Source organism: Centruroides sculpturatus, unplaced genomic scaffold, assembly GCF_000671375.1.
Source record: "Centruroides sculpturatus isolate CEXI.00-Female unplaced genomic scaffold, Cexi_2.0 scaffold109, whole genome shotgun sequence".
In the NCBI taxonomy this organism is placed as follows: domain Eukaryota; kingdom Metazoa; phylum Arthropoda; class Arachnida; order Scorpiones; family Buthidae; genus Centruroides; species Centruroides sculpturatus.
This window is the reverse complement of record NW_019384440.1, coordinates 170,145-184,470: the sequence shown is the minus strand read 5'-3', so window position 1 is coordinate 184,470 and position 14,326 is coordinate 170,145. Positions and strand designations below refer to the sequence as shown.

The 14,326-nt window shown below is 26.5% G+C and overlaps 1 protein-coding gene across 1 annotated transcript in view; it reads right to left on the bottom strand.

The window, feature by feature from the left end:
- LOC111620115 (plexin-A2-like) overlaps positions 1-12,028 on the bottom strand; it is a 90,483-nt gene extending 78,455 nt beyond the window's left edge. Inside the window, exon 1 of the mRNA XM_023361974.1 lies at positions 11,231-12,028. Within this exon, the coding sequence (XP_023217742.1) occupies positions 11,231-11,764 (534 nt within the window). The 5' untranslated portion in view covers positions 11,765-12,028. The remainder of the gene's footprint in view (positions 1-11,230) is intronic.
- Between the last annotated feature and the right edge of the window lie 2,298 nt (positions 12,029-14,326).

The following is a 14,326-nucleotide window of genomic DNA, read 5'->3' as shown; positions in this document are numbered from 1 at the left end:
ACTCCAATATTTTTTTTGTTGGTGTGTGTGTTTTAGCTGGCAGCACTGGCACTTTAGTGTGCTGTTTTTCTGAGGACTGTGTGTTGTGTTGAATTGAATGTTTTTGATACTAGATCANTAGAATAATTAGGGCTGTAAAATATTTTTACAGTATTAATTTTAAAATGATTAATGAAGTGAAAGTACTAAAATGATGGAAGCCATACATGTTGTAGTAAATTGTGATGATTACACAATCTAGTGATGTAAAATTCAATATTTTTATTCTATTCAACTAAGTTAATTTGCAGTTGATCTGAATAAGATCTGAGATCATAAGTTTTACAAATTAAGTGTGGATATAATATTTAAATTGTGGGGTGACAAATTCTAGATCCAAGATACAGAAATATTTTCATATTCTAATTATATTCATTATTATTTTGTTTTTGTGATAAATTTTTTAAACTATTAAAATTTTATTCATTAATTATCAGTGACTGTAATTATTCCATTATTATTACTTTAAAAAATTACTTTTAGTTATTACAAGATTTTTTTACAGCTGGGCTCAAAAAATCTTGTACCATTAACAATGCTAAGACAAAGAAATTTTATAAGAAAGTACAGTTAATTAAAGAAATAAAGAAAACAAAGGAATAAATAAATAGAAATAAGAAATAGGATTAAATTTTGACACAAAGTTACAGTATTACCGACATATTTATTACTCTTTACACAGTATTATTATTCCTTAATTTTATTTAAATATTTTTCTTTACAATTGGACAAGGGTAACATTAACTGACTATAATTAAGATACGGTGTCTCAATTATTCATAACCTTTTATCAAATTTAGTTTATAGTAGAATATTGCTGTATAAAGTGCTTATGAAATTCTTATATTCAATAAGGATTATATACTATAAAATTCATGGTTGTCAAATTAACTAGTCTTAATATAATGATTAATTTTTTAAAAAATTTTAAGAGTATATTTAAGTATATTAATAGTTCCTTAAAATTTGACAGTATATTATATAATATTAAATCCTTAGTGCTAATGCTGAAAACTTGATTTAATTCTGGCCAATAAGCAGAATTATTAGAATTTTTGGCTATATTTGAATACAATATTTCTAATACTTCTGCACATTTGACCAGAATTAAATCAATTTCTCAGCATTAGTGTTAAGAACGAAAACACAACTAAGACATGTAAGGCAGGCATATGTCCTAGGTGCCAAGTGCAGGAATACTGAGGAGAAGATATGTAATTATTTGAAAAATAAATTACAAGGCATAATTTATTGATGCCAAATAGAAAGACACTGAGAGGAAAGGGCATGTAAGTGAGAAGATAGACTAGCAGTGGCATGAACTGACTCATCACATTATCAAAGCCTCAAATCTTCAAAATGAGAGGAGACGCCAAAATCTCGCATTATCCTGAAATACAGAGAGCTTACTATTATTAAGCATAAGAGCAATGCTGAAAGGGATGACTATCTATTGTCTGATTATGAGATGAATGTTGCAAAAGCTGTAAACTATTAAAGTCAAAAAAAATATTATATTAATTGCTGGGATGTACTATCTACTATCTAATGCATGGAGAATGTTTTTAAAATAAAACACACTGGGCTATTTGTAAGTTTAGTTTTATTTATAATCTTAAAGATATAAATTTATCTATTTAAATTTGTCATTTTAATTTTATGTACATCTTTTTTCTTATATTTGTTAATTCTTAATCGTAGTCCTGGCTCATTTTTAAATGCTATAAAAGTACATTCTAGAATATAACATTTATAATTGAAAAGTTTGATTCAGAACCTGAAAATGACTGACTAATGCAGTCAACAACATCACAATTATCAGTATTTATTTTAACCTAAAGGTTTATTTTTTATTACTCTAATATGTTTTATTATTGTTTAAATTATCAATAAACAGAATAAATATTTTTTAAATGGATTTCATTTTAAAATTTTTCTATTCATTAACAATATGTTAAACAATAATTAAACAGCACAACAAATTTAAGTATTTTCCTTAAACAATTGAAGAACGCATTTAAAGCAGACTTATTATTGTTATTGCTAAAATTCTTTCAATAAGATTTATTCCATAAATATTTTGAATCTATCTAGTTCAAATTACTCTACTTAAAATTATTATCTATCAGCTACCAACAATTTAATTAATTAATTAATTAAAAAATTTTGAAAAAATTTGGAGACTTAAAAAACATTCCAAAAATTCAAAAAAAAAATTCAAAAAGTCCTTAAGGACCGCATTTTATGTAACGCTATGTAACTTGCCAGAGATATCTCGGGCTTGGGGCTTAAGGGGTTTTAATTAATTAAATTTAATTAATTAATTAAGTAAGTAAGTACAAATTTTAAAAAATTAAAGAAAGAATGAGAAGAATAAAAATGTGACCTTTAAAATTTTGTTTATGTACTGTACTTTTTAACTTGTTCTATTTATATAAACTTTAATATAATGAGAGTACAAAAGTCATATTTTTTGAATATCATGTTCAGCACTTTCAATTTATAATTTTTTTTTGTTCAAAAATTAACTGTCGTTTTGATCATCTTATTAATTTTAACTATTTTTGTTATTACATAGCATTCTAAGAAATAAATCAAAAGATTCCAAAAATTGTTTAATAATTATCAAATAGCCTTAAGATGTGAGAAAACAAATGCTGAAAAATAGATTTAAACTATCAATCACTACAAAACTAACACAACACTCAACTAAATGAATTAGCTGGTTGACAGTGTCAATATATTTAAATGATAATACAGTGTACATAGATTTTATGGTGTAATCTGTTAATAAAAATTTGATATTAAAACAAGCAGAGTGTTATTATTACCCAGTTGGATAATTCAGATTGGATAACTAATTTAGAAATATCTGGAGAAAAGTTTGCTTAGTATGGGGTTTTAATTCATAATTCAAGCAATTAGATAAAACACCATCTATGCAGCTGAACTTTTTCCATACATGTATGAGAATATATAGAAAGTTTATGATATTTTACCTAAAATGGTTAGATAAGTGGAGAATAGCATCAGATTGGGTAGGATTAAAGAAAATTATTTGATTATTATTTTGAGATTTTAAATCAATCAATTTTTTCCATTCAAAAGTTCTGTAATAAGAACAAGGCCAATAATCAGAGATAGCAAGATTTAAAATATATAGCAGATGATCCATAACCTTTCAGTTAAACACACTCATGTTTTTTTTTTTTTGTTTTCATCATAGAAAATGGATAAATATTATTTTGGTAAAAAATTTATACATTCTTTATTTTGCAGTACTATACATTTTTCAATTGTTGCCAATGTCATATATCCAATTATGTATAATATTTTCCACTGTGTGTAATAAAAATAGTTCATAATACAGAGCATCTATTCAATTCCACATAAGACTCATTATTTTTTGAATATAATCTGGTTTTTGGCATTTTGGATGATTTTCCATATTATATCATTAGAGTTTTCATTGAACATTACCATATTCTGTTATCAAGCAGTTCAGAAACCTTTGCTTTTTCATGAATAAAATACATGCACAAGACAAAACAACAATAAATTTTGAGAGGACAGTCATATATTGCACTTATTCACAAATCTAGTTCTCCAATCATTAACACAAAGTAATTCAGCTATTTTAATGCCAAACTATTATGAATCATAAGTTTTGTTCATTTAATATAGGCTCTAGTAATGAAAATGATTATTTAATTAAAGCAGTATTAATATATAGTATTCTACTGGTATATATATAATGATCAATTAACATATACTTATTAAAATATTTATGTAATAAAAAGTTTGGATTTTACACATTTAAAGCAATTTTATGCTATTAAAATTATAGTTTATTAAGTTAAAAAAGAATAAATATTAATACTGATAAAAGTTTTAGTGATAATGGATGATTAGTGATAGTGAAATGAAGGCTATTACATAACATATAAAAATTTGTATATACATTCAAAACAAGTTTTTTAAAAAAATCAAATATATTTTTTAATTCTAGTTACAAAAATTTTTAATTTCATAGAAAACATTATACTACAATTTGAAGAAGAAAAAAACATGACCTTCAAAAATTCCTATTATTTGGACACAAAACTGTTTATATAATTTTTCTAGTATATATAAATAACTTATACACAATCTTCAAAATATAATAGGAGCATGTTTAATACTACAAAATCAATTATCAAATATCACATGTTAAAATTGGGATATTATAATATTCAATTTGAAAAATTCATATTTATCAATAAAAATGAAAGTAAATTTTTATTTTCATTGATCCCAGATCAGGATTAGTTTAGGTAAGACAGTATAGCAAGAAGTGTGGCAAAAAGTGAGAGTGATTATTATTACTAATTTAACTACACTATTTATTTGTTAGAAAGTGCTTACTTGCCAAATTTAAAGCAATTGATCAAGTCTGAATAATTGCATATATTGAAAAACTAGAAAAATGCTACTAGTAAAATATCAATTTTGGTTAGCTGATTGGTATCAAAAGTTAATTAAAAGATATTAATGAAGAAAGGTTAAATATGGAATTTCTGTCAATTAGTTTAGTACATACTAAGTGATAGTTACCATAACAATTATTATTGCAAACCAATAAGCAGTGGTTTTTTATGTATTAATTAAAATAAACATTAATAGTTGGCTGAAACTATGTGATGATCTCAATTTATTCTTGACCACTTAACTATTAGACCTTAGTAAACAATTATTGCCTTTGGAAATATGTTTTATTCAATAACATGTTTCTTTCTTTTTTTTTTTGAGCCAAAAATAGTAGAATATTGCTGTATAAAGTGCTTATGAAATTCTTATATTCAATAAGGATTATATACTATAAAATTCATGGTTGTCAAATTAACTAGTCTTAATATAATGATTAATTTTTTAAAAAATTTTAAGAGTATATTTAAGTATATTAATAGTTCCTTAAAATTTGACAGTATATTATATAATATTAAATCCTTAGTGCTAATGCTGAAAACTTGATTTAATTCTGGCCAATAAGCAGAATTATTAGAATTTTTGGCTATATTTGAATACAATATTTCTAATACTTCTGCACATTTGACCAGAATTAAATCAATTTCTCAGCATTAGTGTTAAGAACGAAAACACAACTAAGACATGTAAGGCAGGCATATGTCCTAGGTGCCAAGTGCAGGAATACTGAGGAGAAGATATGTAATTATTTGAAAAATAAATTACAAGGCATAATTTATTGATGCCAAATAGAAAGACACTGAGAGGAAAGGGCATGTAAGTGAGAAGATAGACTAGCAGTGGCATGAACTGACTCATCACATTATCAAAGCCTCAAATCTTCAAAATGAGAGGAGACGCCAAAATCTCGCATTATCCTGAAATACAGAGAGCTTACTATTATTAAGCATAAGAGCAATGCTGAAAGGGATGACTATCTATTGTCTGATTATGAGATGAATGTTGCAAAAGCTGTAAACTATTAAAGTCAAAAAAAATATTATATTAATTGCTGGGATGTACTATCTACTATCTAATGCATGGAGAATGTTTTTAAAATAAAACACACTGGGCTATTTGTAAGTTTAGTTTTATTTATAATCTTAAAGATATAAATTTATCTATTTAAATTTGTCATTTTAATTTTATGTACATCTTTTTTCTTATATTTGTTAATTCTTAATCGTAGTCCTGGCTCATTTTTAAATGCTATAAAAGTACATTCTAGAATATAACATTTATAATTGAAAAGTTTGATTCAGAACCTGAAAATGACTGACTAATGCAGTCAACAACATCACAATTATCAGTATTTATTTTAACCTAAAGGTTTATTTTTTATTACTCTAATATGTTTTATTATTGTTTAAATTATCAATAAACAGAATAAATATTTTTTAAATGGATTTCATTTTAAAATTTTTCTATTCATTAACAATATGTTAAACAATAATTAAACAGCACAACAAATTTAAGTATTTTCCTTAAACAATTGAAGAACGCATTTAAAGCAGACTTATTATTGTTATTGCTAAAATTCTTTCAATAAGATTTATTCCATAGAATTGNAGGGACTGAGCAATTTGAATTGATTCAAATTGCTCAGTCCCTCTCGCTTTGAATATAAAAGATGTCACTAAATCTGCAAAGAAAAATGTGTTTTCAGTAGGATCATGTTTCACCACACTTTTTCACAGATATATATATATACCGTATTATTAAACCAGAAATTTGTTGGCAAATAGACATACATAAAGGACTCACTAAATGATTCTTTTGCTTACCTGATCTCACACCTCGCAATTACTTTTTAAGGAGATATTTCAAGAAAAAAGAGATATTATGACTAACAACTACGGAGAAGACATGAAACAGAGAATATGTGAAGCTGTTGCTACAGTAACCATATGACTGTTGTGCAGAGTTAGACAAATTTTTGTAAAAAATGATATATAAATATTTAGATATATGAATGGTCAGCAATTTGGACATTTAATATAATAAACAGATAAAATAGTGTAACTGATGAGAATGTAATGAATTACATCTCTTTAACAACTTTAATCAAAGTTCCAACTGTCTGTGATTCTTAATAGATTCATCTAAAACATATTTGATAATGTAAGTTTTTTTCAGAATCCAAAAATATGCTTTTTTATAGGATTCAGTTTGAAATTTCAAAGTTACTCCCTATTCCCTTATGAAATAAGGCAAGGAGCAATATAATTTTATCATTGTTTGAAGTATTTTAAAACCATAAAAATGAAAATAAACTATTTGCATTAGTTAAGTTATTAGCATTATATGGGATATTCTGTATATTAGTATAAAATCATGTTTAACACATATTTTTTTTACAGGGTTCATCATCTGATGTGCTTTATGAAACATATGCTACTAGTGAAGAACCACTTTTATTTCGTTTTAAAAAACACAAAAAGAAAAAAGTAAGTACATTATAATATTGTTTGGTCATATTTTCTTTCTTTTTTATTTATCTTTAGAATGAATATCTGTCATGGACTCAGTATTTCTGGTCAAATATTGATACATATTAACTTACACTTATTTTTTGGGATAATAATGATTTTAAAGCATATTCTATATTAATAATTTAATAATAATAAAATGTTAAACATATATTTCTTATACTCAGCACTTTTGTCATAGAACGCAATGGAACGGCGTTCCACCACCTTTTTTTGATATATTTTGAAAGTTTTAAGAGAATTTTTGAAAATTTGATGTTTGGTCCATGTTGAATCACTCTATTGAGCATAGAAGATCGGCAACAAAATTATTAAGACGGTCCTGCTCCTGCTTGTGTGCCGAATCTTGTGTACGAAGCATGTAATATATTTTTAGTAATGAGATGAGTGTTTCACCACCCTTTTTTTTTTCTCCAAAAAAAGCATTGACTGTAACCATTAGTGATGGGACAATACCAAAATTTCTCCCAATTCTAATTCTTTTGAATACTTTGTAAAGTTTATTCTATTTTTAAAAAATTAATGACTTATATTATGAGCATGCTATATCCATTAATTAATAAACATAAAGCTTAAGAATGGAAAATGATTGAGAAATCCAGAATCAACCTTTCTAAAGAAACCTGAAAATTCTCCATTTATATGTGTATATGCATGCTTTTACTTGAGTACTACAAAATAAATTTGCAATTTTATTTCAGACAAAGTTAATATTGTAACACTATTCCCCAAAGAAATTATAACTAATTCCCTTATACTCAAAGAACTATTCCATCATGTCATTTAGGGTTGCTAGCTTTGTAAATTGCTTCATTGGTTGACAGAATGATCAGGGAGAGGAAAAGTAAATGAAAAGATACACTTGTTTTTTCATGATTCTCACAATTGGGATTCCTAATAAATGCTTTAATTCCATCATATTTAACACTGAATGAGGTTCTGCAAATGATGCAATGAGCTGAACAAATATCAGCATGAGTTACAGATTTTTGAATTCATTCACTTGAGCCCAGTTTTCCTAAATGTACAATTGTATGAACTTTTTTAAAGGAAAAGAAAAATCAGATAAATATCTAGATTGACTCATCATAAAAAATCAATTTTTAAAACTCAAAAAAGCAGTAGAATTAGTATAAACAAGTAGTTTTACTTAGAATTGCATAAATCACATTTGAAAATGTAACATACTACAGCATCATCTGTGAATCATAACAAAAATTTTCATAATTATAATCAAAAAGCATTTAACAATAAGCTTTTAATCCTTTATTATTATTTTTTTTTATTTGTATTAAATAATGAGAAAGTTGCTTTATCATTATAAGTAAACATACTAAATATTAAAAATAATTTTATATATTTTTTCAATTAAAATATAACTATGCTTATATTTTAAACTCCTTTTCTGATACTTAAATATTTTTGTCGACCTCCAGCCTTGACTTAAAATTGCCAATCAAGCCACCCAATACAGGCCAGGTGGCAACCCTATGTCACCCTATCTCCCCTAAAATGGGGACCAAGTAGTTACTGACCAAGTGCAATCTCTAATCACTCAGACTACATAAATGTAAAGTCTGCCATGACAGGTATCACCTTGTGCATGGGGTATTGTGTATTCTCTGCTTTGTCAACATGAAGTTAGTTACCAATAAACTAATACTTACATACCAACCAATGCCAAATATTATAGAGTTAGAAACAGCTATAATATTAATAATTTATGAGAGAATTTGGCACTAGAGTTAGGCGTTAGGCACCATCTCTTGGTAAATTTAATAATTATAATTTTAATTAAATAATTTAGAACTACTGGAAGAAAAGAATCAACCCAGAGCAGGACTCAAACCCACAACCCCTGCTTATTGTGCAGATGCGTTGCCAATTATACAACTCAAACCTCCAGTCAGATCTCTTCCAGTATACAGGGTGTATCAGAATGACGTTTTTAAAATTTGAGGGATTGTAGAGGATGAAATTTTGAACGTTTTGATATAAGGAACCTATAGCCAGAAATGTGATATAAAGTTTCTACAGCACTTTGCACATTCTATGCGGTCGGTATGCACAATGGCATTCCGTCGAGCTTCACCATAACACAAATGCATATCAGCAAGTTCTCCAAATGTGTAGTTACCCTCAATGACGCCAGAAAGTATCCACAGTATGTGAATCACAATAAACAGACAACTGTACACTGACTTACATTGACTAGCTGTGTGTTTACAGCACAGCACCAGTGGATGCAAGGGGTGACCTGAAGAACGACAAGCACTAAGTACACAACATCCTATATACAGGCTCAGTTAGACAACTGTAGTTGTGTTTACAGTCTTCCATCCACAGCAATAACATGACATCAATGGATGGAAGGGTAGCTACCTAAGTGAAGGATGGTCAAGCACTTCCTACCACTGTAGACTCTAGTTCAAATTTCTGGCTACAGGTTCCTTATATCAAAACATTCAAAATTTCATCCTCTACAATCCCCCAAATTTTTAAAACGTCATTCTGATACATCCTGTATATAAGGTTATGTAATAACCTTATTTATACTGGAACTGGTAACGCATCTGCACAGTAAGCAGGCATTGAAGATTCAAGTCCTGCTCCTGGCTGATTCTTTTCTTCCAGTAGTTCTAAATTATTTAAATTATTTAATTAAAATTATAATTATTAAATTTATCAAGAAATGACACCTAACGCTTAACTCTAGTGCCAAATTGTCTGATAAATTATTATTATTATTATTATAGCTGTTTCTAACCTGATAATATTTGGCATTGGTTGGTGTGTAGCTTTATACAGTAGAGCATAGCTTATCTGAAAGCCAGTTATCCGAAACGTCAGTTAACTGAAAGCATTCCAGTCGGCAAATTTAAATTTTCACTAGTGCTGTAGCGCTGCAATCTTTGGCTATATCTTGGGCTACTCCAATATTTTTTTTGTTGGTGTGTGTGTTTTAGCTGGCAGCACTGGCACTTTAGTGTGCTGTTTTTCTGAGGACTGTGTGTTGTGTTGAATTGAATGTTTTTGATACTAGATCAACTTCTAAAGTATAATTTTTTTGTTTTTATATTTTTCAATATATTTATTTTGTTTGTAAAAAATAAAGAAATAATTTTTAATGATACAATAGCCATGATTATTATTTTAAAAAGTTTACATTAGGCTTAACATCAACAAAAATTCAATGTGAAGCGACACGCAATAGAGAAAAATTTCAACATGGGATAGGTTAATATATTTTTTCGTACATAATCGGTTATCTGAACAACCTCAGTCCCCAACTGATTTGGATAAACGATGCTCTACTGTAATATATTGGGTTTAGTGATGATGTTTGTTTAAACTAATACTTAATTGTTAATATTGAAATTTAAAAAATTTTTAATCTTCAATTAAAATAAATAATTAATTTTCTTATTAAACGTGGAAGAATTGTTTTAGGAATCAGAAATTATAAGAATTGTGCAACATTTTTCATATAATTTTAAAAGAATAATAATTACTTCCATAAAATTTATATAATCGTATATATTTATAAAATTATACATATTTTTACAATATGTATCAATTGCAAAGATCCAATCAGCATTCAAATGATATACTTTCATTTTTAAAAATTACCATCATAACTGACACTTCATACTTATTTTTTTTTTTATAATTTTTTCCCAATTAAAAACTTTTATCTTCAAATTAGAGATTCAATTTAACAAATAAAAACATTTCAGACAATGAGAAAACAAAAAATAAATAAATAAAACAAAATAAACAACAGCCATTAGATATGACTACTGATATTTTTAACAGCACTATATAGTGTGTGTCACAGAAAGACTGTGCCAGACTCATATTTTTGGTTCTAATAAATATAAAAGCATAAAATTTTATATTATGTATTAATAGATTTTTGTGCAAAGTAAATTTTTTACATTACTAATATATCCAATATTCATATAATATTCAATTTAAACTTATCCATATATTAGGGACACACTATGTATTACTTAAATAATTAAAAATATCTATACAATATTTGCAAACTATATGTTTATTATGTTTCACCTTTAGCTTCTTAACAATCTTAATACATACTTATTAATAAAACATCTATTAATATTAAAATGTTAATAAACAATTAACATTTTAATATTAATTTAATATATTAAAAGCTTTTAAATAATTTTACTTACAGTTTGTGAACATGGTTGACTAGGATTAATGAAATCCAATCCTCGTTGACCAACTCCATTAAAACAATCTTGAATATTTTGAGTAAATTTTCGATGGATAGCAGATAATGCATAAACACACAATGCAGAATTGGCACTAGGTTTAAAGTAGGTATCACTGTCATTTTTAGATTTTGCAAAAACAACATATAGAACATCATCTTGGGCAGTGATACCTAAACTCACAGCAAGTTCTGATCCAGGATGACCAACATATCCTGCCTGAGCAAGATTATAATGAGTTCCGTCATCAGCTCGACATTCAAGAGGTACTTCTGTATAGGAATAATAATGTACATCATTTTGACAAATGCGAATCAGTTTTGAAATGAAAGGTTTAGGAGACGATGTCTGTTTTCCTTGTACAGTTATAAAATATGAAAATCCTTTTGTGTTAAATCCAAATACATATTTAATGGGATAACTTTCACGCGACATGCTATTAATCATAATTTTAGTTCCAGTTGTGACACCTGTATGTGCAATTGCAAACATGTTTGCAGGATCCAAACTTCGACTGCTGACGGCTGGTATATCAGATCTGTAAAGTCCATTTCCAGTGTATGATACACCAACGTAAAGAACATGAGTACGAGATAAGTTTTTTGGACCAGGAGCAATAAATGCTACAGTGGATGCAGTTGAGTTATTTGCCACTACAGATTCATTAGCTGGAGTTTCATATAAAGTCACATTTTCTACATCATGTGATGTACAAACTCCCTGAAAAAGACTTCCACATGCTATCAATTTGCTTTGAGNTTTATATAAAAGATAAATTTCTCTTTTTAAAATTAAATTTATAACAAACATAAAATTCAATAAATATATAAAATTTGTATCTGTTCTACTTATTAAATTTATTCAAAGAAGCATTTCAAAGTAACTTATGCTGAATCACAGCAACAATCTTGACTGAATATAAATAAAACCTTCCTGAATATATTAAATAAGTATTTTATATGTAGTTATTAATTCTTAGAATAATTAGGGCTGTAAAATATTTTTACAGTATTAATTTTAAAATGATTAATGAAGTGAAAGTACTAAAATGATGGAAGCCATACATGTTGTAGTAAATTGTGATGATTACACAATCTAGTGATGTAAAATTCAATATTTTTATTCTATTCAACTAAGTTAATTTGCAGTTGATCTGAATAAGATCTGAGATCATAAGTTTTACAAATTAAGTGTGGATATAATATTTAAATTGTGGGGTGACAAATTCTAGATCCAAGATACAGAAATATTTTCATATTCTAATTATATTCATTATTATTTTGTTTTTGTGATAAATTTTTTAAACTATTAAAATTTTATTCATTAATTATCAGTGACTGTAATTATTCCATTATTATTACTTTAAAAAATTACTTTTAGTTATTACAAGATTTTTTTACAGCTGGGCTCAAAAAATCTTGTACCATTAACAATGCTAAGACAAAGAAATTTTATAAGAAAGTACAGTTAATTAAAGAAATAAAGAAAACAAAGGAATAAATAAATAGAAATAAGAAATAGGATTAAATTTTGACACAAAGTTACAGTATTACCGACATATTTATTACTCTTTACACAGTATTATTATTCCTTAATTTTATTTAAATATTTTTCTTTACAATTGGACAAGGGTAACATTAACTGACTATAATTAAGATACGGTGTCTCAATTATTCATAACCTTTTATCAAATTTAGTTTATAGTAGAATATTGCTGTATAAAGTGCTTATGAAATTCTTATATTCAATAAGGATTATATACTATAAAATTCATGGTTGTCAAATTAACTAGTCTTAATATAATGATTAATTTTTTAAAAAATTTTAAGAGTATATTTAAGTATATTAATAGTTCCTTAAAATTTGACAGTATATTATATAATATTAAATCCTTAGTGCTAATGCTGAAAACTTGATTTAATTCTGGCCAATAAGCAGAATTATTAGAATTTTTGGCTATATTTGAATACAATATTTCTAATACTTCTGCACATTTGACCAGAATTAAATCAATTTCTCAGCATTAGTGTTAAGAACGAAAACACAACTAAGACATGTAAGGCAGGCATATGTCCTAGGTGCCAAGTGCAGGAATACTGAGGAGAAGATATGTAATTATTTGAAAAATAAATTACAAGGCATAATTTATTGATGCCAAATAGAAAGACACTGAGAGGAAAGGGCATGTAAGTGAGAAGATAGACTAGCAGTGGCATGAACTGACTCATCACATTATCAAAGCCTCAAATCTTCAAAATGAGAGGAGACGCCAAAATCTCGCATTATCCTGAAATACAGAGAGCTTACTATTATTAAGCATAAGAGCAATGCTGAAAGGGATGACTATCTATTGTCTGATTATGAGATGAATGTTGCAAAAGCTGTAAACTATTAAAGTCAAAAAAAATATTATATTAATTGCTGGGATGTACTATCTACTATCTAATGCATGGAGAATGTTTTTAAAATAAAACACACTGGGCTATTTGTAAGTTTAGTTTTATTTATAATCTTAAAGATATAAATTTATCTATTTAAATTTGTCATTTTAATTTTATGTACATCTTTTTTCTTATATTTGTTAATTCTTAATCGTAGTCCTGGCTCATTTTTAAATGCTATAAAAGTACATTCTAGAATATAACATTTATAATTGAAAAGTTTGATTCAGAACCTGAAAATGACTGACTAATGCAGTCAACAACATCACAATTATCAGTATTTATTTTAACCTAAAGGTTTATTTTTTATTACTCTAATATGTTTTATTATTGTTTAAATTATCAATAAACAGAATAAATATTTTTTAAATGGATTTCATTTTAAAATTTTTCTATTCATTAACAATATGTTAAACAATAATTAAACAGCACAACAAATTTAAGTATTTTCCTTAAACAATTGAAGAACGCATTTAAAGCAGACTTATTATTGTTATTGCTAAAATTCTTTCAATAAGATTTATTCCATAAATATTTTGAATCTATCTAGTTCAAATTACTCTACTTAAAATTATTATCTATCAGCTACCAACAATTTAATTAATTAATTAAT